The 25,563-nt window shown below is 37.6% G+C and overlaps 2 protein-coding genes across 2 annotated transcripts; one reads left to right on the top strand and one right to left on the bottom strand.

The window, feature by feature from the left end:
* LOC124160189 (all trans-polyprenyl-diphosphate synthase PDSS2) lies at positions 1–10,845 on the top strand. Its single transcript, XM_046535961.1, has 5 exons — positions 1–725; positions 830–958; positions 1,388–1,886; positions 3,861–4,025; positions 8,075–10,845. Exons 1-5 carry the CDS (start codon positions 364–366, stop codon positions 8,228–8,230), a joined length of 1,311 nt encoding a protein of 436 aa, XP_046391917.1. The 5' UTR covers positions 1–363; the 3' UTR covers positions 8,231–10,845.
* On the bottom strand, positions 10,661–25,481 carry LOC124160188 (putative uncharacterized protein DDB_G0289041). Its single transcript, XM_046535960.1, has 8 exons — positions 25,185–25,481; positions 25,011–25,096; positions 24,719–24,897; positions 24,497–24,646; positions 23,290–23,478; positions 20,436–20,573; positions 15,323–15,411; positions 10,661–12,411 (listed from the first exon to the last, which is right to left on the bottom strand). Exons 1-8 carry the CDS (start codon positions 25,232–25,234, stop codon positions 11,265–11,267), a joined length of 2,028 nt encoding a protein of 675 aa, XP_046391916.1. The 5' UTR covers positions 25,235–25,481; the 3' UTR covers positions 10,661–11,264.
* Between the last annotated feature and the right edge of the window lie 82 nt (positions 25,482–25,563).

Below are 25,563 nucleotides of genomic sequence, written 5' to 3'. Positions count from 1 at the left end.
CCGTTTCTTCGCTTTCACTGAGTTTCTCCTTTCAAGGAAAGTGAACTTACGATTGTATCATTTACCTTATAAGTAAAAGTTAATTATTAATAATAATTACTATTTCATTTTTTAAGTGATAATTTGTTATTACGTACCATAGGTTTTCATTTGTGCTAGTGGTTTATGGTTGACAAAGTGACGTAGGAAAAATATTTCGTCGTAGGAGAAAGCAGTGTTGATTCTTACGCAGAAAGGTCTACGAGATGAAAGGTAGGGTTTCGGCGGTGATGACCCAATTCCGAAAGGAGAAGAGAAGCCTCTAAGGCATTCCAATCGAGACTGTCGCTTGATATGGGATCTTAGTCGAGGAATTGTACAGCCATGGCGCATTGTGTTAGTAGTAAGTCCTTAGGTGTTTTGCGTAAGTTTAATAAGTCTGTTATCCAGGCTGTTTGTAACTCACAATGGATTATGAACAATGGAATTCGGAGTGTAGTGAACACAAATGTAGCTGACAGTTATGTTAGGGGTTTACATACGGGAGAAGTGAAGTGTAGTGTTGGCAAGTATGCTCAAAATCCAAAGCCAGATTGGAATAGAGCTGTATCAGAAGCAGAGAAAATAGTTGGTTACCCAACCTCCTTCCTAAGTTTAAGATGGCTTTTGAGTGATGAAATTGCGAATATTGCTCTCCATTTACGCCAGTTGGTAGGATCCAACCATCCTCTCCTGAAAACAGCGAAGTAAGTATTATGAATTTTGTTTATAATTTTGTTTTAATTGCCAGTAACTACCCATATATATGACCCAAGTACTCATGTTGGTATTTCTACTACCAATTCTTTAGAAGCCTAATTTACAATGGCAGAAATAACATGCAAGCCTGGGGATTGATTGTCCTGCTGCTATCGAAAGCTGCTGGGCATTTGAACGCCAATTCTTTGGAAGAGGACAAGGCTGCTGGTGTTTTACATAGGTAAGCCGTTTTCATATTCCTGAGAAAAAATATCCAGGTGCTAATCTTCAGTTTTTATTGAGTATCACTCACCCAAATCATTTATGGGTAATAAGAGTTCCCCTTATGATTAAATCTTTCTTTCGCTTTTTTCATATTAATGTTTAAAGGAGGCACTTGTCTTTATAATTTTTTTCTTTTTCACTGTATGACGGGATAAACGATACAAGAAAAGTGTTAACATAGTTTTAATGTGTTTGAGGTGTTTTTCGGAGGCACTGGTCTCAGTAACTAAGTATATACTTTTTGTGGGCATTGTATGAAAATGTTAAACATTGAAGAAAAGTGCGAATCAATTGCGAAATAATTATATGTTTGAAATGTTACCTACTTAGTTAGTCCTTTTGTGAACTTTTCCTTAACTCTTTCTCTGTCTTAATTCATTTTCAGTCAAAGGGCTTTGGCTGAAATCACGGAGATGATTCGTACCAGCCATCTTGTCCACAAGGGTTTGGTGAACATCAGGCCTGGTGAATACACTGGGGATGCCCGTACGCTCAGTGATATGATGTTTGGGAACAAAATTGCTCTCCTTGGTGGAGATTATCTGCTTGGAAATTCCTGTGTGGAGCTCGCAGCTTTGCGTGACTATGAGCTTGTTGAGCTTATGAGCAGTGCTGTTAGGGATCTGGCAGAGGGTGAATTTGTTGGCCGAAGGGATTCTCAAAATAATCCACTTCCCGGGCCTCCCCTTGATGGCAATGCAGAAGAGAGTAGCAGCTATGCATTTTCTCCATCGGCTGAGGAGGAATGGGTCATGAGGAATGTCCTATCTGCTGGTGGACTTCTTGGGAAGTCATGTCGGGGAGCACTGAAATTAGCTGGCCATGTGGAAGAAGTTCAGCAGCAGGGTTTCCTCTTTGGAAAGCACCTGGCTCTCGCATGGCAGGTAATATCTTTGATGATGTGTGAAGTGTTCCCGAGGAGAGGAGATCTGAATTAACAACCCGGAGTCCATTTAGTTAAACGATTAATTGTTCTTGTATCGTACGTAGCACGCAATCAACACCGTACCGTTACAACATGGCGCCCACTCCCTCCCGCTCGAGAAGTTACATAAATCTCAAATACTCTCGACCAGTGGTGACATCTACAAAACAATAGACACACACACACTCACATTTAAATACACGTCAATGTGCTTGGTCACAAAATGTTTTGATGAAGGCACCAACCTCTGTGATGGTAATCTTAGAGTATTCCATCTCTCTTCCTCATCTCTTCCGTGCCTCCCTTGCTATTTCCAGCTTACTGTCAATAAAAGTTTTGAACATTTCTGCTTTCGTCCTCTTCTTGACGCTTAAGATTCCATCCATGTTCTTATTTCGTCCTTCTCATTGTAGATCTGTGCACTTTCCATTAGCACTAGGTTGTGGTCACTGATTATATCAGCTCTCCAGTAAGTCTTCCACTGCTTCACCTGGTTCTAGTACCGTGTTACCAGAATGTAGTCAATCTGGTATTTGGCTCTGTCTGCTGGCATCTTTTATGCTTATCTTCATTTTTGACTATGTACAAAGAGGGTGTTTACCACTTACAGTTGCTTCTGGTTGCAGAACTCTGCTAATCTTTCTCCTGTATTGTTATGTTTCCCCAGCCTGAACTCACCCACTGTACCCCAATCTTTCCCCTCTCTGGCTGCTGAATTCCTCTCTCTCATTAGTATCAGTTTTCCTGCCCTTTAATTGTGCCGTGGACTTCTTCCAGCTGCTCATACATTTCTTCTTCTGAATGGCTGGACATTGGCACGAACACCAGCACTATCACTGTATCTGTTGGTTCCCTTTCTATGTTGATGAACATTGTCCTTTTATTGCATTACCATTATGCCTTTATTCTTGATCTCCATTCCTTTTATAGGAGTATGTACTTCTACTCCAGCAATATCCTGGTCTTTGCTCGAGTACATTTAACTCTAAATCTGTCATTCTAGAAGTCATCTTCTCCCATCCACTCGATTTCTTTGACTCCTAAGATGTCCAAATTCAGCCAGATTATATCCATCTTAAAGTTCTCCAGTTTCTTGCTCACCCCAAATGTTATCACGTTCCATGTCCCAACTCTACATCTGGGCCTCCCCTTTGACTGGTGTAACTTTCCCAATAATCTCCTCCTAGGGATCCAATTTGTGGACTATTTTACCTTTGGAATATTTTACTGGGAAAGATGCCATCACATCAAATTGAACGTAGGACTGCATCTTCTTGGGAAGATAATGTGGTGGCTTCCCTCTGCCCTCCACATCGCAGTACTCGTATTGATTCTGTGAACTTCACATTGAACTAAATCTATAGCAATTGATACTGGATCGATCTTCAGGATCTTCACCATCAGTGTCTTCTGGTGAAATCGATACCTCCACTGCAAAAATGCTCCACAATCGCCCACCGAATCAAATCCACTCAGCTGGTAGCCCTAGTAGAGCAGATTTGCTTCAGTGGGCGATTGTTGAGAGTGTGTGCTGTGGAGGTATCAAAATGTCTTCCTTTTTCCAGTATATTTGAGGAAATAGTGACAGCTTGTTGCCTCCCTAAAATTCCTCGAAAATGTCTTCTTGATTTAAAACATTAGAATCCAAAAGTAATTTTCTGGAGGCTCCAGGTTTGGATTGGAAGTCAGTAGCTCTAACCACTACAAAACGATGTATGTGCAGTAGATTATTAATCCTAATTTCTCACTGTTACTGACTGCTATAGTGTAAGTATCTTATAAACCAAGTTTGGACCACTATGGTCAGATCCTTCTTGAACATCACCAGTCGATAGTGAATGTCAATAGCATAAATTAGCTTTAATCAGAAATATTAATTTTTGGCTACATCTTTATGTACTTAAAGAATTTTTACTGGGTGTACCTTTTCCAGGCTTGCTTTGATTTGGAGCCTTTCACCGTGGGCTCTGGTTATTCTGTTGGATCATCTTTCAATCTAACTTCAGCTCCAGTGCTGTTTCATCTTGAGCAGGACAGTTCTCTGTATGATGAAATTGACAAGGGATTGGGATCTGTGGAAGATGTGGATTATGCCAAGGTAATGAGGTGTAATTTAAAATCTTTTCAGAGACCAAAAACTCATTCTATTCTAATTAATGAAGATAATGGAAGTTATGTAAAATAATGTAGCTGTTCATTAACAGGTGTAGTTATCTCTGTGTACAAAATGTCTGAAGCTATCTGCCCTTTGTTTGTAATGGATTGTTGCAGTTTCACTGTGATGCCCTGATGGCTTTTTGAGGATTCCTTTGGAACAGCTTAAGTTTCAATATGAAGTAAAATAATTATCAGAAACCAACTTTTTAATGAAGATGTTAATGGATGATTTGAATAATGGTTGTCGTGAAGTTGAGTTCCAAATATCTTCATGGGTGAGAGGGTGGTACTTAATTAAGGGGGTGAACGGAGAAAAAGTTTCTCAACCATTAACTAACATCAGTCAGATGTTAGTTAAGAGTCGAGAGCTCAGAGAGAGTCAAGAGCCGTTAGTTGGGACCGGGTTCAGCAAGGTAGCCAACCCTCTCCTGGGCTACAAGTGGGTATTATTCTCACCCCTCTTTAAATGAGTACCTTCCTACAATGCTTCAGCAAATGCTTTCAGTCCTAAGATACCCATGGTTCAAGTTTTTCCTTAAATACCTAAGTACAGTAAAACCTCTTTACATCGTAATGGAGGGGACCAAAATTTGGGCAATTTGATGTATGGAGGTTCACTATAGAGAGGTTTTAGTGGTAGGCACCATTTTTTCATATCCTTGGGAAATGAAAGGTGCTACTGTCTTTAAAGCCATTATATTAATATATTTAAACATATAGGTATGCATAAGTGAACATATATTTACAATTTAATGATTACACAGAGGTAAAAGTAAATTGTTCAAGAGGCCTTTTTAGAAAATAAATTAGTTAATGGGTTTGCTTAAAATTTTTTTCAAACTCTTTCGAAAAAATGTTTTCAATTCCGCGAGCACTTTTTAATGTCATTTTCACTATAAATAAATCACTAGCTGTTTTCGTTAATGCTTTTTGGTCTAAGAAATAATTCCCTGGTCTAAGGGTAATTTACTAATAGTGTTCGGAGGAAAGAACAATAGTTTTATATTTCTAAACATAATTATTTCTTCATCCTCGTATTTAACTGCCTGAGTTTTTTTATTTGTGCAGCCTAGATATACAGTTTCTTCTGTTTTTCCTCGGTTGTTTAAAATAGATGTGAGGGTGAATGATGGTATTCCAAAGGTCAAGTGCTGCCTTCTGCCCGTACTCGTTGATGGCTAGGAAAATTGCTAATTATGTGGTAATGTCAAGCAGTCGCCTTCTTTTACTTCTCGAATCCATCATCAGCCTATGATTAATTAAGTAATTTTCATATTTTTTCATATTTTATGGCAAATAATTGAAAATACTCCTTATTATATCTTTTAGAATTGATTTATCATTCTTATAACATGTGACTTGTTAAAGATTATAAAAAAATAAATAAACACGTGACAACTGCAAAAAATAGACAAAAATTGAGCGTAATTTTGAAAATTTTGTTGAATTCCCTCTCTCCAAAATACAATGCACGTAGCGTTCCGAAGAAAAACTCTGTCAAGGGCACACAGAAACGCTAGGTCTGGGAAAGAACGTGATTTCCCGGTGAGAATGCTGGGCGAACTACTTTAGAATGCGGCGGCAACGGTAAAAAATTTCATTGCCCTACCGCGTATCAGCTAATTAGCTGTCTCCTTCACCTAACACTGTCGCGCATGGATTGATGTTCGTTCAGTATTGCTAGAAATTGACGTTCCGGACTCCCGATGGAAAAGTCAGATTTCGCGGCAAAAATACGCAGGCAAGACATGACTGTCGCTGAGCACAATAAATTTTAAAATACGATTGTTCACGAAAGCATCGAAAAAATTACCAAGGCGGTAGTAAGAAAGTGCTACACTGAGAAAATATGGGAATAAAATAATTGCAAAACTTTATTTGATTTATTTCAAGTCGCGGAAAATTCATGAAATATTTTCATTTTAGAAGCGGAAGTAGCAATGCGGTCGAGAAATTCTGTCTCCATGGATGGGAGTGAAGTTAGTTGAAATATTTCCGTCAGCAAGTGATTATAGGCTGCGCTGGTCGCCTCTGTTATTAACTTAACATAGTGTGTAGGCTTTTACAAGAAAATAAAGCCATCAGTAAAAGAAAGCGAGTGCTATTGCACGATTTTGACCATGATTCGAGAGAAAATGATGTGTTCTGTCTTCATTTACCGTCACCTAATATGATTAGGATAGTTGGATGCCCTAACTAATGGTTAACGTGAAAATTATTAAAGGTGTATAAGAAAAAAATAAGCGTGAAACATTTATTGCTGAAAATGTCATTCCATGTAGGTAATCGCGGCTGCAATAATGGTCTCTAGTTGTCTCGGTACGATTTGCGGAGGTAGTTAGGCCGTCGCGGGGCTGTCTTGTTGGTACGATATATGGAGGTTTTACGATATAAAGAGGTTCACTATATAGAGGTTTGCCCATAAATTTACATGTAAATCTGACGGGACCATAGAGTTAGTACGAAGTATGGAGGTTTACGATGTAAAGAGGTTCACTACATAGAGGTTTTACTGTATATGTGAGTACGCACATTTGGCCACACCAAGTTTGCTCCGTGGAAAGAGGTTGGAATATTTGGAGGCAAGGGTGCAGCCAAAAATTAAGGCTAGGGGGGGTTTTAGGTGCAACTGGTACTTTGGGGTGTGGGGGTGTTGCATACCCACCAGGGGAAGTGGGAGTTGCGAGGGGGCCCTCCTCCAGAAAAATTTTAAGATCAATGGTTCAAAATGGCGAGTTTTACAGCTTTCTGAGGGATATTTGATTAATCCTAACACTAATCTATCAGTAATATTAATCCATCTAGTAAAATGGATTAAATTAAAAAAATTCTCTGAGCTCTGGGAGGGGTTTTATCCCCCAAAACCCCCTCCTCGCTGTGCTACTGTTTGGAGGTGCTGTTTCCGATTTTGGTCAAAGGTCTGCCATCTTAGTTCGTCAATTTTTGGACTTAGTCTCCGACTGATATTTTGAGGTGGCTAAGTTTTTTTCTGAAAATGCACTACATTAAGTGAAAAATGCCGCCATAATCACTAGTATTCAGCCGGTGATTGCTTTGAAGTTTTCCCATCATTCACAATACATACTTCTATTAATGTATAAACTCCTGTTTCCTACCAGCCACTTTACTAGTGGGGATATCCTTGAAAATATACTTTTGCACTGTAATTGTTAGATTTCTATTTGTTATAATAAAATTAAATACCAGCTTAAGTGCTAGGAGATGACTAGTTTACCCTGGTAAAATTTTATTTTCAGCTGAGCTAGTTCTAGAACATAACCATAGTGATTGAATTACATGTGGTTCTGAAGTCCTTATAGCTCCCTCTGTAGTTACCTGTATAGCTTGCACGACTAAGGTGCTTTGTAAAATTGACTGGTAAAAATTTTTTAACTAATATTGTTTATTCATTTGAGTATTGATGTTGGAATTCTTGGTAGCTGAGATTGTCGTCAGTATTGGTGAGTGTTGTCTTTTACAATGCATTGCACTGTTACAAATTCTGGCTAGTTAAATGAATAATATATTTAGGAAAGGTTAGACAACCAATGTTGCAGTTTCATAGTTTATTTATTCAGCAAATGGTGATGGGAATGGTTTACATCTTTCATTTCTTTATGAACCAAAGGCTTATAAAATACTATGTATTGGTAATACCTCTTTGAAGTTACATGGTGATAATGATTTTTCCACGGGAAAAGATGTTTGAGACATAACTTTGCGAAGGAAATCAATGAAGTAAGAAAAAGAGGTTTACAGTGTGCTTTCCATAGTTCATTTTATTAACAAGTCAAAACCAAAAATTTCACTAAATAGTAAGCATATCCCTGATGGTATTGTCAGTATTTTGGTCACAGTAATCTATCTAATAATACCCAATCTAATCCTACCCAAGCACCCCCATTCCTGCCACACTCACCAGCGAAGATATTTGGAACCATAAGTATCAAGAAGTGTATTTTTGTTTCTACCCTCTAATGTTACCTTCAGGTTCATGCAATAGTGTCAGCAGGACCAGGGATAGCTCGCACAAGAGAATTGCAGAGGACACATTCTCAGAAAGCACTTGAAGTCTTGGAAGGATTTAAGGAGAGCGACGCAAGGACTGCTCTGGCTAACATCATATTTGCAATGGGAGGACTTTGATCACTGTTTGCTTGTCAACTCTTTTTATGATTTCCCCAACTTCTTCATTTGTACTTAATCCCAAGATACGGTTTCTATGCCAAGTCTTCTGTGGAAATTGTGTCAGCAATACTCGAAACTTTTGATCTATTGCACAATGGTTATTGCCTGCGATACATGCAGAAAATACTAAGAAGTTCCAATGTAAAAATTTGATGATTAATTTGCTCACTTTTGTTATAGTTGAATGTTCATTGGTTGATGCCATGTTGTTGAATTGAGATTAGAAGTTGGCTCTTGGTCACAGATCGTTAATATTCTACAATGATATATTTTTACTTGTGAACATTAGATGAAATATTATTGTGAAGAATGTTGCTTTGCTAAGTGCTCTATATGAAGTGGTTGGTTAAGTGGTGCTGAAAAGTGAATAATGGGGACAACATTAATTTCATAAGAATTTTGTCGGCCATGTGCATATTTTCTTCATATTTTTTGATGGATGCATGATTATTTCATTATTTGGCTTTAATTCCCCAGTATGAACTAGAATATCTGAAAAATAGGCCAGAAAATGTAGAGTTATTTAACCAAGAGGGCATTGCTAAGTATAGATTTAATGTTTTTTATGTGACGAACAATATTGTATAGTAGTTTTGTAATTGCAATTATTATGATGCAGAGAATTTTACAGGTATAACTGAGTAGAATACGTACCATAAATCAGTTAATGATATAAAGGAAAATAAATCACCCTAATAATCTCTCAAGATGCTATTGATTTCAATAACTCATTTGATAACGAAGCTGTATATTTAAGGCCTGGAAAAGTCTATTGACTTTAGGTTAGTGAACAAAATGTGTAATTTTTATACATTAAGAGAGGATAAGACAGTCTTGTATGGTGCTGGAAGCAATGAGTATGATCTGAGAACTTAAATACCATTAACAAAAGGTCATTTTCTCATCAGAGATATATTCAGAAATTTGGTTAAAGGGGAGGATTCTACTACCTATAAGTGGTGACAACTCAGCCTTATTGGTGTCAAAATTGAACAAATCTTAGTGTTGCATAGATCAATTTAGTGTTGCATAGATATTATGATATTTTGCTACAGGTGCAAAGCATGAATTGCTAAATGAAACGGGAATAATTTAATAGGTAAATGTTATATTTTAATGTATCTTGTGTCAGTGCAAAGGTTAGTCTTAAACTATATTTTTGGGAATCGTGGAGGTATTTCATGGGGTGCTGAAGCCCTTAAATCTCCCTGTGTAGTCACTTGTCTGGCTTACACGACTAGGGTGCTTTGTAAAATTGACTGGTTAAAAATGTTTTAACTAATATTGTTTATTCATTCGAGTATTGATGCTAGAATTCTTGGCAGCTGAGGTTATCATCTGTATTGGTGAGTTGTTGTGACTTTTACAATGCATTGCACTGTTACAATTTCTGGCTAGTTAAATGAATAATATATTTAGGAAAGGTTAGACAGCCACTGTTGCAGTTTCATAGTTTATTTATTCAGTAAATGGTGATGGGAATTGTTTACATCTCTCATTTCTTTATAAACCAAAGGCTTACAAAATATTTCATATTGGTAATACCTCTTTGAAGTTACATGGTGTTTAATTATTTCTCTCGTTGTTTCATCATATGTGAAAGCTTGAAGTGAAAAACGTTACTTTTAATAGAGAGAAGCGATCATTACAAATGTAAAAACTGTAAGTACGTACTTAGTAAGACTGTACAGTACGTACTTAGTAAAACTGTAAGTACGTAAGATATGCTAGGTGGGTCCTCAATTACTGTTTTGAATTGCTAAACTGGACAAATACACCTGTGCTGATTAATAACATACTGACAGCACTCCTTTGTGCCATAGTTATGGGCAAATATTAGCATAGGGTAGATAATATTCCTTTTAAGGTATACTGTACTTGTACAGATTTTGTATGTTATGTATGGCACTGCTTTGGAAGGAGAACATCACTTTATTTGTCCTTCAGGTATTAAGTTCCAGTTAAAAATGGATTGCTCACTTTTACGTTTGTATTTTTTGTAGCTGTATAGCTTTCAACTGTGTACTTCAAAGATGGACTTTATGAATATATTTTTATATAGACTTCTTTGTAACCTATGAAGTAGCGTGTACTTAAGTGTATTAAAAAGATTGTGGTCAGCACACACATGATACCATTGTGCCCATCTCATTGTTATTATTATTGAAAGGTCATGGCTCCCTGTTAGCTGTTATATTCTAGCCTGACCAACTTTACCAAAAAAGCTTGATCATGCATCATATATCTCATATATCATTCATCATTACATGTATTTTTCTTTGATAGGTGTTGTATGTTAGCCTCTCCTATAAAATTTGTCTTCTATAAAAAAGAATTATGTATCGTTAAAAGTAACCTTGGGGTATGAAGGAGGGAATTGAGATATAATTTTGATTATTGCTACATATTTTTATTAACAAACTTATGGAGAACAGCTATGTGTTACATTTCTGATATTATTGAGTAATTTCAGAGCATATCATTGATTGTGTGATTTATACCTTGTTAGTATTGTGGATGAGTATTTTTATACAAGTATTGAAATAAATTTTATACTACTCTTTTAAGAATTATTCAATGTTTTTTTACCATTTGATTCAATATCTTTCATACAATTCTCAAAAATATTTCTAAATCTATTAAAAATAGCTCTGGCTGTAAAATATTTCTTGGAGAATTCAATATAAATATCTGTATAGGAACAAAGTGATAAGTACATATGATACAATCTGTTCAATGATGGCCACATAAAATTTTTACGCTAACCACCTTTGTTGTTCGAACGTGACAAATTAGTAGAAATGGATCAGTTAGCAGCTAAGACAAATATCTTAATACAAAATATCTACCCTCTACATGAGGGAATACAAGTCTCATTGGGGAATCCTTTTTGGCCGAGAAAATCCCAATGCACATCCTGCAACCAGCCCTTGAACATTTTTGCTAGGGGGGCAACTAATTATCTATTTATTATCTTGACCCAATCAAAAGATCATGATTTTGAGTCCTTGGCAATGGATGGATCAGAAACTCTCTTCTTATTTAACATCATTTCTGATTTTGGTACTGACCTAAATAACTCGTGCATGTGGTCTGCTTTCGTGAAACTCCCTGCACATGAGGTGTTGTTTGACTTTGCACTACTCGATCCACTCAATATGCTCTTCCTTGAATTTGATTTTCCATTGACTGAATTATTATAATTTTGTCCTCCAGACTTGGCACGTGTGTTTACCATAGAAAGTTCTCCGTCGCTATCAAGGTCGTCACTAGTTTCAATATCAGTCCACTCCTCTTGATCGATAGCTTTTAAAGCCCTAAGCAATTTTTCCTTTTTATTCCTGTCAATACTTCCTTGATGTTGCATATCTATATCATTCAGTTTCTCATGCCCTTCATTACTGGAATTTACAGTAGCAGCACAGCTGCCCAATCCTGTACCAGTCTTATCACTATTCAATGATGCTCCACCATCCTGTTCTTTTGGAATACAAGGACTAAGAAAACTGCTGTCATTATTGTAACTAAGGCCTCCCTTACCATTGTTTTCCATTATCTTGATAGTTTGGTCTCTTTTTGAAGATGCTTCATTCAATGTTTCAACTTCTTCCCTTTTAGCAGCTTGTACAGGACTTTTGATGATTCCATCACTTTCGGGAGGCACTTGTTTTATATTTACTATTCCTTCACCTTTTGTTATTTCTGCAGGAATGCCAAACGCACAGCCATCGGAGCGTTGAGAGGGTAGTGAACTAGAGCGCTCAGAATTCAAAGATAGGTAAAAATTTTCAGATGTTACGGAAGACTCTTCAGTATTTATTTTCACTTTTATGTACGGTGATTTTTTAACCATGTTTTCAGACCCCTTTTCACAGTTAAGACTAAGATTTGATTGATGTGGTTTCTTTATCTCATCTATAGAGCCCTTTTCATTGTTAAGACTATGATTTGATTGATGTGGTCTCTTTATCTCATCTATGGAGACAACTTTTGGAGAGAGGACAGATTTCCTATTGTAGGTTGTCAGTGATGAGTTATCTTTTACTGTCTCCATGGGCATTTTTTTGGTGCAAGTATGACTTGATTCTTTTGACGCTTCCACAACCTTGTGTTGATGCTGTTCACCTGCCAAAGATAGCCTGCAAAATATTCCATCAGTTGTAGTGTATGAAATGGCTTTAACTAGTTTTTTTAAATGCTAAAAAGCAACTACATACATACAGGGGCGCAGCTAGGAATTAAGACAGGGGGGGGGGGGTTTAGGTGCAACTAATACCGGGGTGTGTGGGGGTATGGTATACCCACCAGGACAAGTGGTAGGTGCGAGATTAATAAATTGCGGAATTTTAAGATAAATGGTTCAAAATGGTGAGTTTTACGGCTTTCTGAGGGATATTTTATTAATCCGTACACTATTATATTATTAATATCAATCCAATTAAGTAAAATGGATTAAACTTAAAAATTCTCTGAGCTCTGGGGGATTATCCCCAAACCCCCCCCCCCTTGCTGTGCCACTGCATACATATATCTCATTTGAGCTATCATTATGTGCAGATTTTAAAGCAGAGAATGTGCTATCTCATGCGTAAATATATAACCCAAATTAAGATTTTGCCCAGCAATTGAATATTTCTAGCAGAAAACTTGTTAAAAAATGCTATTTTAAGGCTTTTGTAAGTAACTCATGGTGAGATCTTGTAATGAAGGCAAACCTGTGACCCAATATGTTGATGAAAGACAATTTCATGACTCTAATGGAAATAATGTCCTCATGAATGGGATGAGTGAGAGCAATAGATATTAATCAGGTTTATTATATACTGAGACAACCTCAGCCTCAATCAATAATGCTTTCAGAAAGCAATCAAGTCTATTTAATCAATCAACAGCAATGAAATTCTTAAGAACTTTGTGATATGTATTGTTAAAAATTCTTTCAGGAGGATTACTTTTTCTTGTGGCCATTCATATAAATGCTGTTTAGGTGAAAGTGCTGGACCATTTCCATGCCATCAAGCGTTAAAACGATCACATCTTATTAGCCACCATCCATTCTAGATTAGTTAATATGTGGGCTCTACCCCTTGCTTTACCCTTTGAATCCTCATGACTAATTTTCTTTTAACTGATCTTACTTCCTTACTTATTATTAGAAACTTATAAAACTTTTTCTGAATGAAATTAAACAACATATGTAAGACCTTATTTTATCATCTTTTCAAAACTTGATTTTTAAAGGAGTTGGGATTAAGTCCTTCAGCCATACTCTATATTTGAATATCCTTTTCACAGTCCACATCCTTCTTTCATTCAGATTTCTCAGCTTAAATTTTCAGTAATTGCAGTCGGAAATTATTCCTACTTGATATACATACTTACGTCTCTATTTAACGTTCAGCATACCTCAACCACATTTTCATCCCAAATCTATGTTCAGGATCTCTTCCCATTTGAACGTACCATAGGTTCACTTACCTTAGCATGAAAAGAAAAAAAACTTATGGGGATTTTAAAACTTCACACAATAATCTGTCTGGAGAGGGCAGTTTTTACTACAAGGGGGAAGAATGTGCAATCAGCATTGGGGGCAGGGGCGGATCCAGGATTTCTTTCTGGGAGGGGCACAAGCAAGGCCATATCCAAGATTTTGTTCAGGGGAGGATATCTCGCAATACAAAACAAACGCAATAATAATGGGACCGAATTATAAACCTTGCATATTTTTGAGGGTCTGGGGGGGGCACGTGCCCCCGTGCCCCTCCCCTGGATCCGCCTATGATTGGGGGAATGTGTGTGTCCACGTATTTCAGGTATGCTACTCAAAGCAATCGTGAGAAAGGGTAGGGTCTAGGGGTTCCAATACTACCATAATGTTGGGGAGTTATTTAATGCTCATCCCTCGGCAATTCTCTGGTGCAGGCTACCTGTTACGCTCTTAAATCTGTTACAGGAATGATTCTGGCCACTTCTACATCCGAATCAACTAAGGACTGAATAATTGATAATAAGTAAACAATCTTATCAACAATTGTTGCAATATAGCTTGAAGCAATGATTATTGCCGATAAGAATGCTTGAATAACCGTTAGGGATGGTCGGATCAGATACCTAGGATCCAAATATCCGCGGATATTGCCCTTCATCGGATCCAAAGTCACGGAAGACGTCGGATCTCGATCCGAAATTTTAAATGATAGCTTCAGTGAATGCAACGCCCCATTAGGGTGGAAAGAGTTCCGATTCTATCTTTGAATGCACCGTCGCATGCGATTCTTGTCCTACTCATGAACCGTTTTGTTTCAAAGCTCTCACAGAGGTTACGTAGGAGAATTTCAGCCGTGGAAAATAAAAAAGACAAAATACGACTGGCACATAGCATAGTATGACTCTTCCCAAGAAATTGAACAAATATCGGGGGAATCTCAGCATCAGGAATTTGAAAATCCATATGGATCCAAAAATATCCGATCCGAAAGATCCGGCTCCGAAAATCAAGGATCCCATCCATATCTGGATCCGAAAAAAATCCTGGATCCGTCCATCCCTAATAACCATTGCTTTAGGAGTGGTGCAATTTGTCGTAATTTTGTAGCTGGCCCATTTATATAAAATATAAAGCATTCCATTTATTCAGGGGCCTCATATGTAAATTACTCTAGATGTGTGGTCTACTTGAACAGCTTTCTGTCCCAATTAATCAGAGATAACTCAAGGTCATTTTTCAATTGTGTTCTGTTATGAGAAATTTCTTCCAAGCAAGAAGCTGCCCCACTAACCAGTTTCTATTAAGTATACATGCATAGAATAAAAGTGAGCCCACAAATTATGTGATTGGTCGACTAGGGATGGCAGGAAAAATTTAAAAAAACTTGAAAAATTATGCAGGAAGTACATATAAAGTAAGCTCATTACCACTGCAAGCAAAAGTGATTGAAAGCTATCTTTTTGGCTAGCCAAGAAAAAATTGTGGTCATTATAATTTGGTGGGTATCAGGCATCACAGAAGGTTATAAACTTAGTAAAACAAAAAAGAGGTAATATACAAACCTATTGCTTGATGTCACCTGCTTCTTTTCCTCTTTGAGAGGCTTGGGTGGATGTACGCTCTTTTCGGTTTCCAAAGTTACTTCATTTCCCTGGAAACAAATTCAAGAAAATAATAATCACTTGTTCCAGAGAAGCCAAACAATGTTTATTGCGATTCATATGGTCAAACCAAACCATGCTATGTACTTTGAATCAATGGGTGTGGAAAAGTTGACTGTCCATTTAAACAATTGGATTGAAGCAGTGATTACTTGCAACTGCTATAAATACATACTCATGATTTGTTTGAATTTCTTATTCTGATATCTGAACTTTTAATTAAGTGAAATTCAATCAACTCCTCCTAATACTTCCAACACCTTCCTCACACCATGAATATGTGTACTCCACTTCCTCCTACTTCACATTCCCCCGCCTTGCAAAAAATTTGCTACTTTATATTTCAATTCCCACATTCATTCATGCAATAGGGTGGTTTCCTATTATTTTTTTATTGCCTAAATCGAAAGATTATTACTCCTGGAGTACACATTTCATGCTTTTAGATTTTTAAATGGCGATATCTATTTTTCACGATTAATTGAAAAGTGAAAATTTTCAAGCGCCCGAAAACGCGACGGCTAAGTATGAATGTTGGGAAAAGCCCGTGTGACATCATTCTGGTTCTTGCTTCTGCCGTGTGAGGTGACTTTGGGGCGAGGATATTGTGCGCTGCTGCAATGCTGGCTGCTAGCAGGTAGCAGTGTACCCTGCTAGCAGATAGCGCTTGGCTTACATAAGGATTATTAATACCTTATCAAATGAAGGAAACTTTCCGACCATAGGCAGTTTTAATAGGAGATTATTAAGACATGTTTCCCTGAGCTCTGTGCCTCATGCATACATTGGTAATCTCAGAGGATGTAAAACTCCTATCTACTCGTATAGAAACTAGGTCCCTGTGCCGTCACGTGGAGTGGCATCGCATGGGTGCCAATCTGGTCTTTTTAAAATGCAGTTAAAATTGACCATTGCCATTCATCTAAACTGGGATTTCTAAAACCAAATAATTTGCATATTATGAATACACTAATGGTGGGTAACGAATCGCAATCAATGCCTTTCTTTTTCTTTGATGAAGGAAAGTACTCTATTAATCCAAAATCTACACCATCATTTCCTCTCTCCTCCAATAACTTCAACAGATAGCTCACACTCAAAATCTATAAGTAGTTGCAAATATATTTGCAAGTGAGTAGGTGGTGCTAAAATAATGGCGGTGAAAGAAGAGAAAATTTCTCACACAGGGCTTTCCCATCACCAAACACATGACAATATGCAGTGTCGTAGCCAGGAATTTCGTTTGGGGGGGGTCCAAAACCAGGGGGGAAAATTTTTTGAAAAATAGGGTACTAACAAGGGGAATACACGACCTTCGCATCGCCGATCGAGCTCACATTTTGCGAATCGGTAGTTTATGGGTACAAATGTAATATGCCGAAGCGAGACGACGCACTTCTCGTAAAATTCCGAGAAAAAATGCTATTAAAAATCGTTAAAAATGAAGGTACGCAATATAATCCGTTTTGAACGCTCATGTTAAACAATAGGGTGACAGCCCAGTGGATACGGTGTCCGACTGTGGAGGTGAAGGTAGCGAGATCGATGCTCGCTCAGGGAACCTCTTTTTGTGTTAATTTTTAAGAATATTATTGTTAAATTTTTTAAAGTTCGTTTTCTTATCTTCGTTACTACTATGGAATATGTGTATTTTTAAAAGAGTTTTTTACAATATTTAAATCAGGAATGGATCAGCTTGGGATTAGGAACTGAGGATGAAGGGTGGATAGAAACCCGGCGTCGGCATTAGCCTGCTCTTTAACGAAAGGCGCCAAGGGGACCACGGCTTAACGTCCCATCCGACGGACGGTGTACTGCACAACTAGTGTAATCCACATTACACGTAGGGATTGAATTTAGGAATGCCCCTTAATTCTTTACCGAGATTTGAATGTGGAAGGCCAGTACACTGCCTCACCACTCCAGTTAATCCTTTATTTGCAATTTTCAGGATGGAACTCATCATAAATACATGTAAAGCAAAGTGATTTGCGGCACCACGAACAAGTAGAAAAGGCGTTTTTTCCACAACTGCAACGACTGTCCATAATTTTTGAAGGAAAACACACGTCATTTACATTTACGAAAAATTGTCTCGTGCCAGCGAGCTTCGAAGCAAACATGCATATTCAATAATTTTCCCGGAAACATATAATGTTATGTGGGTACTTGATTAACCTGTAATAGAACAATCGAATAATTGGGGAAAGTTTTGCAAATTTTTTCCCTTTTTCGCGGCCTACGGGCATGAGCGGAAAGGGGTGATGTATGTGTATTTATGACCGGAATTACTTTTGTATGTGTTTGGTTTGTTTTCTGTTTTTGAGTTTATTTGTTGTGTTTTGTCTGTGAGGATGTTTGTTTTTGGTTTGATTTTTTTTTGTTATTTGATACTATGGTGAGGAGAGATAAATAGTAGATTGTTAGGCAGGGAGCCATCTTGGAGTGAATGTACATAAGATACAGTGTGTCAAGTGATATTTTCCTTTGGTTTAATCGCTTTGATACGTTAGGGGTACACACTTCTTTTGAACATAGAGACTCTATCCTTGGATATTCCTACGGATGAGTTAACGTGTGCGTGGCACTATTGCTGGGAGCTGCTCATCGATAAAAATTATATTAGCTGCGAACCACGCGTTCAACATTCCGATAGATCAGCCTTTTCTGCTTGTTTGTGGTGCCGCAAATCACTTTGCTTTGCATGTCTTTATGATGAGTTCCATCCTGAAAATTGCAAATAAAGGATTAACTGGAGTGGTGAGGCGGCCTTCCACATCCAAATCTCGGTAAATAATTAAGGGGCATTCCTAAATTCAATCCCTGCGTGTAATGTGGATTACACTAGTTGTGCAGTACACCGTCCGTCGGATGGGACGTTAAGCCGTGGTCCCCTTGGCGCCTTTCGTTAAGAGCAGGCTAATGCCGACGCCGGGTTTCTATCCACCCTTCATCCTCAGTTCCTAATCCCAAGCTGATCCATTCCTGATTTAAATATTTTAAAAAACTCTTTTAAAAATACATATATTCCATAGTAGTAACGAAGATAAGGAAACGAACTTTAAAAATTTTAACAATAAAATTCTTAAAAATTAACACAAAAAAAAGTTCCCTGAGCGAGCATCGATCTCGCTACCTTCACCTCCACAGTCGGACACCGTATCCACTGGGCTGTCACCCTATTGTTTAACATGAGCGTTCAAAACGGATTATATATCGTACCTTCATTTTTAACGATTTTTAATTGCTTTTTTCTCGGAATTTTACGAGAAGTGCGTCGTCTCGCTTCGGCATATTACATTTGTCCCCATAAACTACCGATTCGCAAAATGTGAGCTCGATCGGCGATGCGAAGGTCGTGTATTCCCCTTGTAAGTACATAATGGGTTTTAAACTAATTTTAACACATTTCACAATCAAAAAAACTTCATTTGTTAAAAAAATACTTTGTAAATTCATGATTTTTCAATAATTTTTCTTTTATTAAGGAAAATAATAGTGCTTTAATATTTCGGGGGGGTCCGGACCCTCCTGGCTATGCCACTGACAACAGGCGTGGCCATAAGGCCTCAGAGATTTAGTTCCTCTTATACTTCCATTTTATTAACTTTGTGGGTCTACTAACTGTGTAGTCAAACTTAAAATTTGCAATTGGTGCCCTTAACTTTGCCATTTTTCCATTGGTACTCACAGGGCTGGTACACCTGTAATCCACTCAGGGATGGTTTAAGCAGGGTGGCCAGCTTTACCTTAGGCCACTGTGCAGGGATATCCTCACCCCTCTTCAAATGAGGACCTGCATACCAGCATTGGACTTAAGATACCCTTGGTTGAAGTATTCCCTTAAAAAGGTAGATATGCCGGTATGCACATGTGGGATTGCCAAGTTTTCTCTTGGCACTCACCCTCTTCAAACTGCAGATGCCACATACCAAGTCAGGGGTTGAATCAAGGGAATCCTTTCCCACTTAGTTTAGCCCCTCCTCTCACCCGCAAAGATAGTTCTTATGGAGTATAAAAGCTAGCTACTACTCATGTTCCAACCACCCTACCAAACATGACCCAACTCCCCGGCCATTCTTGTTAGGACCACCTCTACAAACATTCCAAAAAATTAACCAGATCGCTTGCCTCAAACAAGCTTAAAAAATTTCAGTACATAATGTAATCACATAAGGTTTAGCTAGTGTTCAACTAACAGACTCTTTGGTGCCTACCTCACATAAACAATTAAAGTGAAACAAGTCTGGATCAGATGCAGCTGACATTGCTCCATATGTTATGATGCCAAAATAATCGCATTGAGGTAGCAGGCAGATAGGTGGTCAAGAAGGACCTATTACCCAATCTTTGGGCCAGTATCATTTCATTGGGTGGTAGGCAGTAGCATACGTACCTATATAGAATATACTTTCAGGGGGACCGATGGTCAAAGCAAGGCTAGGTTAAGTAACTTTATATACGAAATAATAGTCACATAAAAAATGAAGATAATGCGATTTTGCTAATTAATCAATAAAAAGTACAAACTAGGCTCTAGGCAGTGAGTATTAGACAGCTTGGAGACAAAATGTTTCCCCATTTTAGGGGCAATTGCCCAACAGGCCCCCACCTTATTTACATCAGAGACAGTGGGCCTACACATCCTCCAACTATCAACTCAAATAGTGTTGGTCTAGACTGTTGGATGGTTTAGTCAGCTTTGGGGTTGGTTAAGGGATTTAACAGTAACATCGCAAAACTCAATACACCACTAACCATTCATGAAATATGTCCGCCTTTTACCACCATACCTCCCTCCTCAGAACAACAGACCAAAAATCACTTGGAGCTCATTCAGAAATAACCTCATCAATCATCAATATAAATCTTCTTTAGAGAGTTATGAATTAAGAAAGCTAAAATTTCTAGCACAATGAAATTATGCAGTTGATTTATATCACCAAAAAAGGATTCAATACAATCTAGGAATGAAAAAAAAGATCAGAACATATTCGGAGTGCTTTTTTATTACCTGATGTGGATTCTTAAGCTCATTTGTGGTTTTCTCAGCACTCAGGAGGGATTTCTTTAATTCCTTGTTTTGATTACATTCTTGCATAAGTTTTTGATGCAACATCCTCTGCTCAATGGCTTTTCTCCGGGCAAACTCCTAAAGAGCACACCAAACCAATACATCATGAGTGAGACTTCGGCTTTGAGAATGAGTATAGCAAGGCATCATTGGAATAACCATGAATATAGAATAATTTGCTTCTGTTGAATAACAAATAACCTTCTAATGATAAAGAAGTGACAGCTATTACCACGTCAGTTGTATCTTAGGAGACTCATAGGGCAAAGAAACCTTGAGAGAATGGGTGGAGGAGAATAGACAGAGAGTTTAAATAAGGGGGAGATCAATCAGGATTAAGCATGCCCGACCAATCCCTACACCCTACAATGCCCAAGCGGGTCATTTTGACCCAATATGACCATGCTTGCATATTTTACTCAAAATGCTTAATTCCTTCCCAGTTTATTCATTAATATTGTTTAAAAGCATTTGGGAGGATAGTAGAAAATTTAACTGGACGAAAAATATTAAAATTGTAGTTGTTCTACAATTTATATGGTGTTATGGGAAACTAGCTTCCACAAATTTGTGAATACCTATCACTTTTAATCTGATGGGTTTGGGAGGTACAATGAATTTCAATGGTATCACGTTCAAAAAAAATTTCTATAACATTTGACAATAAATCAGTATAAATCACATCGTTTCATTGAATGCAATGGAAAAGTAGAAAGGCTTCAAATGGATTTGATAGTCTGGGTCCAAAGGAGGCATATTTCATCTGCAATCTGCCATCACACGTCTGACATCGGGGCATGGCAGATATAAGTGATGAGAAAAAATAGAAAAAAACAAAAATATCAGGCCTAACTTTTGCAATCAACATAAATATTCTTTTTTGGGTCAAATTGACCCAGCCGGGCATTCTAGTGTTAAGGCAGACGAAGAGCAAGGTCAAACAAATCTGGTGAATACACAAGAAATGAACATGCTATGACCCAAGGTGGTAAAGGACTTCTATCACCTTGGCTATGACCAGTTCCTATCCCTGGGCCACCTGGAGCTTTGAGGATTTTATTTGGGGGTGTATGGAAGCTTGCCCTGGATTAGAACCTGCGTCTCTTCAATCAGTAGCCAAGGGAAATACCCACTAGGATACCTCCTCTCGTAAAATAGAATGGGAGAGTCCATACCCTCAACGATAGAAGAGAATGTCCCCCCAAAAAACAAACACTCCCTAACACTTTCCTGCTGACGCCTACGATTGGGAAACGTTTTCTGTGCTATGAGTAGCATAAGAATATTTTAAACTCCTCTGCATGGAGGTCTTTTTTAGGGTGAGTTGCCTGGGTATTTTTGTCCCTCAGATTTGAGACCCAGCTCAATGGGGCACCCGTCCCTTACCCCGGCCACTGGACTACACGCTCTAACCCTATACTAGCACAAATCCACAGTCAACTTATAGTGTTACCAGTGTTTTTTTTCTACCGAACACTTTTTTTTTCAATAATTTACTATTCTAAAAGAATTACTAACATTTTTTTCAGCATTGTAGAATTTTAAATGGATTTCTAGCAATAATAACAAAAAATTTAAAAAATAAAAGGTAATATGGCTTAAGTCCAGAAGTCCGTTATTTTTAATGCTAAAATTTTGTTTGAAAATTGCTTACACACAGAACAAAACGAAGAATTCATTTCAAAGTATAAAAAATTGCAGTATACAACAAAATATATCATTGAAAGAACTATTGACAATATAACCACTTTTCAATGTATTCCTGCAGTGAGGATGATCATAAATGAGTGGGAGGGTCGGGCTTTATTGCATGGGGAGTGGCCCTAAGGACTCGCTAAGCTGGGTCCCAGGCTGGGCCTAAATGCATCAGACAGTTGCTACCTCAGCAGTCACTTCCCTTCCCTCGCATCGGCCAGAGCCGAGGTCCGCTCATTTGCACTGAAAAATCTGCAACAGCTATACCCAATGTCAGGTGTTATGCGTTTGAAAATTTCTGTCGCCTCTGCCCGACTTCCGGCGCGAAAGGGTTAACTCCGGTAAGTAAGAAGCAGTAACTTTGAAATTCCACAAAGATGAATTAGTATTGAATCTGATTTTAATGCCAGATCTTAATGATGACAGGCATTGTCGAAAGCAAGGTTGTTTGTCATATATATCTATGAAGAACCACAAAGTAATGGCATCCCATTTACATTGTTAACCAAATTACGTAGAGTCACCTCTAAGAAAACATAGTTAATTTGTCCTCTCCTTCCCGCACATAGCATCCTGCCAAAATTTCTGATTCCTCAAAAAATTTTCTCTTGGGTCATATAATCTTCCTGTGGATGGCATTGTAATGGAAAGTAAAAATTAAAAAAACGCTGATACTTTTTCCAGGTTTCCCTGCACCCCTTAGCTATTAGCCCTAGATACCCTTCCCTTACATAACAATCTAGGATTTCAATATTGAACGGATTTAAATATCCTCCGCCAAAGGCCATCTCTTGAAGAGAGTTGATTAAATGGTACACTTTTCCCCAAAATATCTTTTACAAAAGGGCTGAGGAAATGAAATGGTAAGGAGAAAACAGATGAAGAAATAAAGTAACCAGCAATATCAACACTAATGACATTTGCAAAGGACAAGACAATATATAAGTTATGAATGATTCATAGCAGAACGTGGATGAGAGCAAAGGAGAATTTAGAAAGCAATACATGGACAGTGCAAGTGGTTTTCAGAAATAGAAAATAAAACCTAATATGTATTAAATTTTAATTCTTACATAATACATAAATTCAGTTTTCCCACCTGGAATTGCAACTCCATTTGCTGCATAATATTTCTGAGGCTATCAACTTCATTTCGCAGTGTTTCTCGTTCTCCTAGATTTCGATCTTTGGCAAGTTGCTGCAAATGACGGTTCTGCTCTTGAATTGCACGAAGTTCAGTATCTCGATTACTAAGTCTCTTTTCCAAATCCCTGTTTTGCATGCTAAGCTTCATGAATAGAAGAATGTTAATGGTAAAAACATAAAATCCATCGGATATTCTTTTTTAAGAATGAAATATAACTGCACATACTAAGGGACACTTACTGTGCCTTTTAGACATAATTTTAATCAAGCTTATAATGAAGGATAAATGAGAGATATACCAGAAGGATCCTCTATTTTAGAGAATGGTCCAACTTGACCAACTATTGTCTAAAATTTGTAGATTTAAAAATTCCTGGCATCACAATTTGGAGAAACGTACCACTAAGAAGCAAGAGTGACCGAGGGGTAGATTGCTTGAAGGGGAAGGTTAAAATATCCTCCTGCTCTAAAGATAAAGAAGAAGGCATGAGAGAGAATGGTCACTTTATTCCATTACCCTTCCTCCCAGTGATTCATTAAATAGAAATTCGGCCTAAAAATGGGTTTCAATACCCAAGTGCCAGGAACCTTTGACTGTAATCTACTTTATGTTGTTCACTATATCCATGTTAACTTAGTGGAATTGCTTCATAACGGAAGTAAAAAATATATATACTCATATACTAGAAATAGTTGTTCCATACACAATACTTTATTGCATGACTTCGTCAAGGATCAACTTCATCAGGAAATTTTTTGAAAACCTGTTCAGTGATAACATTCTTAATTAATTACTTTTCCCATGAAATTACCCTCTTGATCAACAGGTAACACCTACAATGTAATGACAGACTGCCCATCGTTTGCAACGCTCCCACCTTCACCTTATCAGTGGTACCCGTATCACCTCAAACAAAGTTGCCCTCACGCTAGACCTCTCCTTCCGTAACACCTCTACCTTTGCTTGACTACTAAAAGGGCATGAGATCTTTAAAATGTACTTGATGATATTGATCCTTGAGGAAACCTCGGACGCGTATAAAAGCTTTTCATGTCTAAGTACCAAATGGCTACGAAATCTACAAAGTTCACATGCCAGCTGAGCATTTATTAGTAAAATGAATGAAAAGTAAATTGTTCAAGATTAAGAATCAACCTACCTTTTTGCACTTAGCTTTAAGAGCTCTCACTTCTTCTGAATGGGACTGAAGAAGCCGTGGTAATTGACCTTTAGCATCTTCAAATTTTTTTAAAGCATGAGCTTGTCTATGTTGCAGAGCTCGTAGTAGTTTGTTTTCTGCATATATTTCCTAAATCAGTTTATATAAAATTATAAAAGGACCATCACTTAAAATAGAAAAAATATATTGACATGCACATACAGATAGTTGCTTTCTTAAAACAGCCAATTCATTTTCTTGTTCCTTCGATTTAAGCATTTTTGCAGACTTGACTCTGTCATAAATAATTGCTGCTTGGTACTTTGAAATGGAGTGAGGGTTTCTCAAGGCATGTAAGCGATCTGCTAAAGGAGCTGAAGTAGCGTAAGGAGATACGTCCTCTGGAAAATGATAACATGGTCAAGGATACATTCTTTGATAACTGCTAATAATAGCTTTAGAACTTATCAAAATAACTCAACTCGAGAACTATAAACAAAAAACCTAAACAAACCCATTTCCAGAATTCTGTTAGCTAAGAGACTTTTCTTTCTCGAACGAAGAGAGATCTCATTGCCGTCAAGTGCTGGCTCCCCTGTGCTTAATGTATAATTATAGACACAAGATATTAATGAGAGTACTTCAAAATTATGTTAAAAATAATTACATAAACCTATCAAGAATTTACCCATAATCCATGTATTTCTTCAAACTCCGATTTACGCCCTTAGTTTCCATTTTTGATGGCTCCTCCAGAGATCCTCTTGTAAATGGACACTAATAATTTCACGAGATGAATGCAATAAATATACTTTCTCATTACAAAAAAAGGCAGGCTATGAAAAGCTATTGCAACGAAAGTAAATGCATCGCATTCGTGCAAGCAAACTGTTTTAATGCAACGAAGACTTAATTGCCCTGTACATTATTCAGGGAAATTAAGTTGACGTTTGTTTGAGCCCTTCAAATTCTCCTTCGTTGTTGACAAATGACGTAAGGGAACAAATGACTGCAGGGTATGTCTGAGCGCTTAGTTTCAAATCGTTCATAGCATCACGCAATAAAAA

Source organism: Ischnura elegans, chromosome 6 (assembly GCF_921293095.1).
Source record: "Ischnura elegans chromosome 6, ioIscEleg1.1, whole genome shotgun sequence".
Classification (NCBI taxonomy): domain Eukaryota; kingdom Metazoa; phylum Arthropoda; class Insecta; order Odonata; family Coenagrionidae; genus Ischnura; species Ischnura elegans.
Note: the sequence above shows the minus strand (reverse complement) of the source record. Positions and strands in the feature narration are given on the sequence as shown.

Excerpts from the sequence above, each read along its gene's own strand:
- LOC124160189 (XM_046535961.1), top strand. The coding sequence starts at position 364 with ATGGCGCATTGTGTTAGTAGTAAGTCCTTAGGTGTTTTGCGTAAGTTT. Across the intron at positions 726-829 it reads CCTCTCCTGAAAACAGCGAA|AAGCCTAATTTACAATGGCA; the intron begins GTAAGTATTATG and ends CCAATTCTTTAG. Across the intron at positions 1,887-3,860 it reads ACCTGGCTCTCGCATGGCAG|GCTTGCTTTGATTTGGAGCC; the intron begins GTAATATCTTTG and ends TACCTTTTCCAG.
- LOC124160188 (XM_046535960.1), bottom strand. The coding sequence starts at position 25,234 with ATGGAAACTAAGGGCGTAAATCGGAGTTTGAAGAAATACATGGATTAT. Across the intron at positions 15,412-20,435 it reads AGCTTAAGAATCCACATCAG|GGAAATGAAGTAACTTTGGA; the intron begins GTAATAAAAAAG and ends ATTTGTTTCCAG. Across the intron at positions 12,412-15,322 it reads CAGGTGACATCAAGCAATAG|GCTATCTTTGGCAGGTGAAC; the intron begins GTTTGTATATTA and ends AATATTTTGCAG.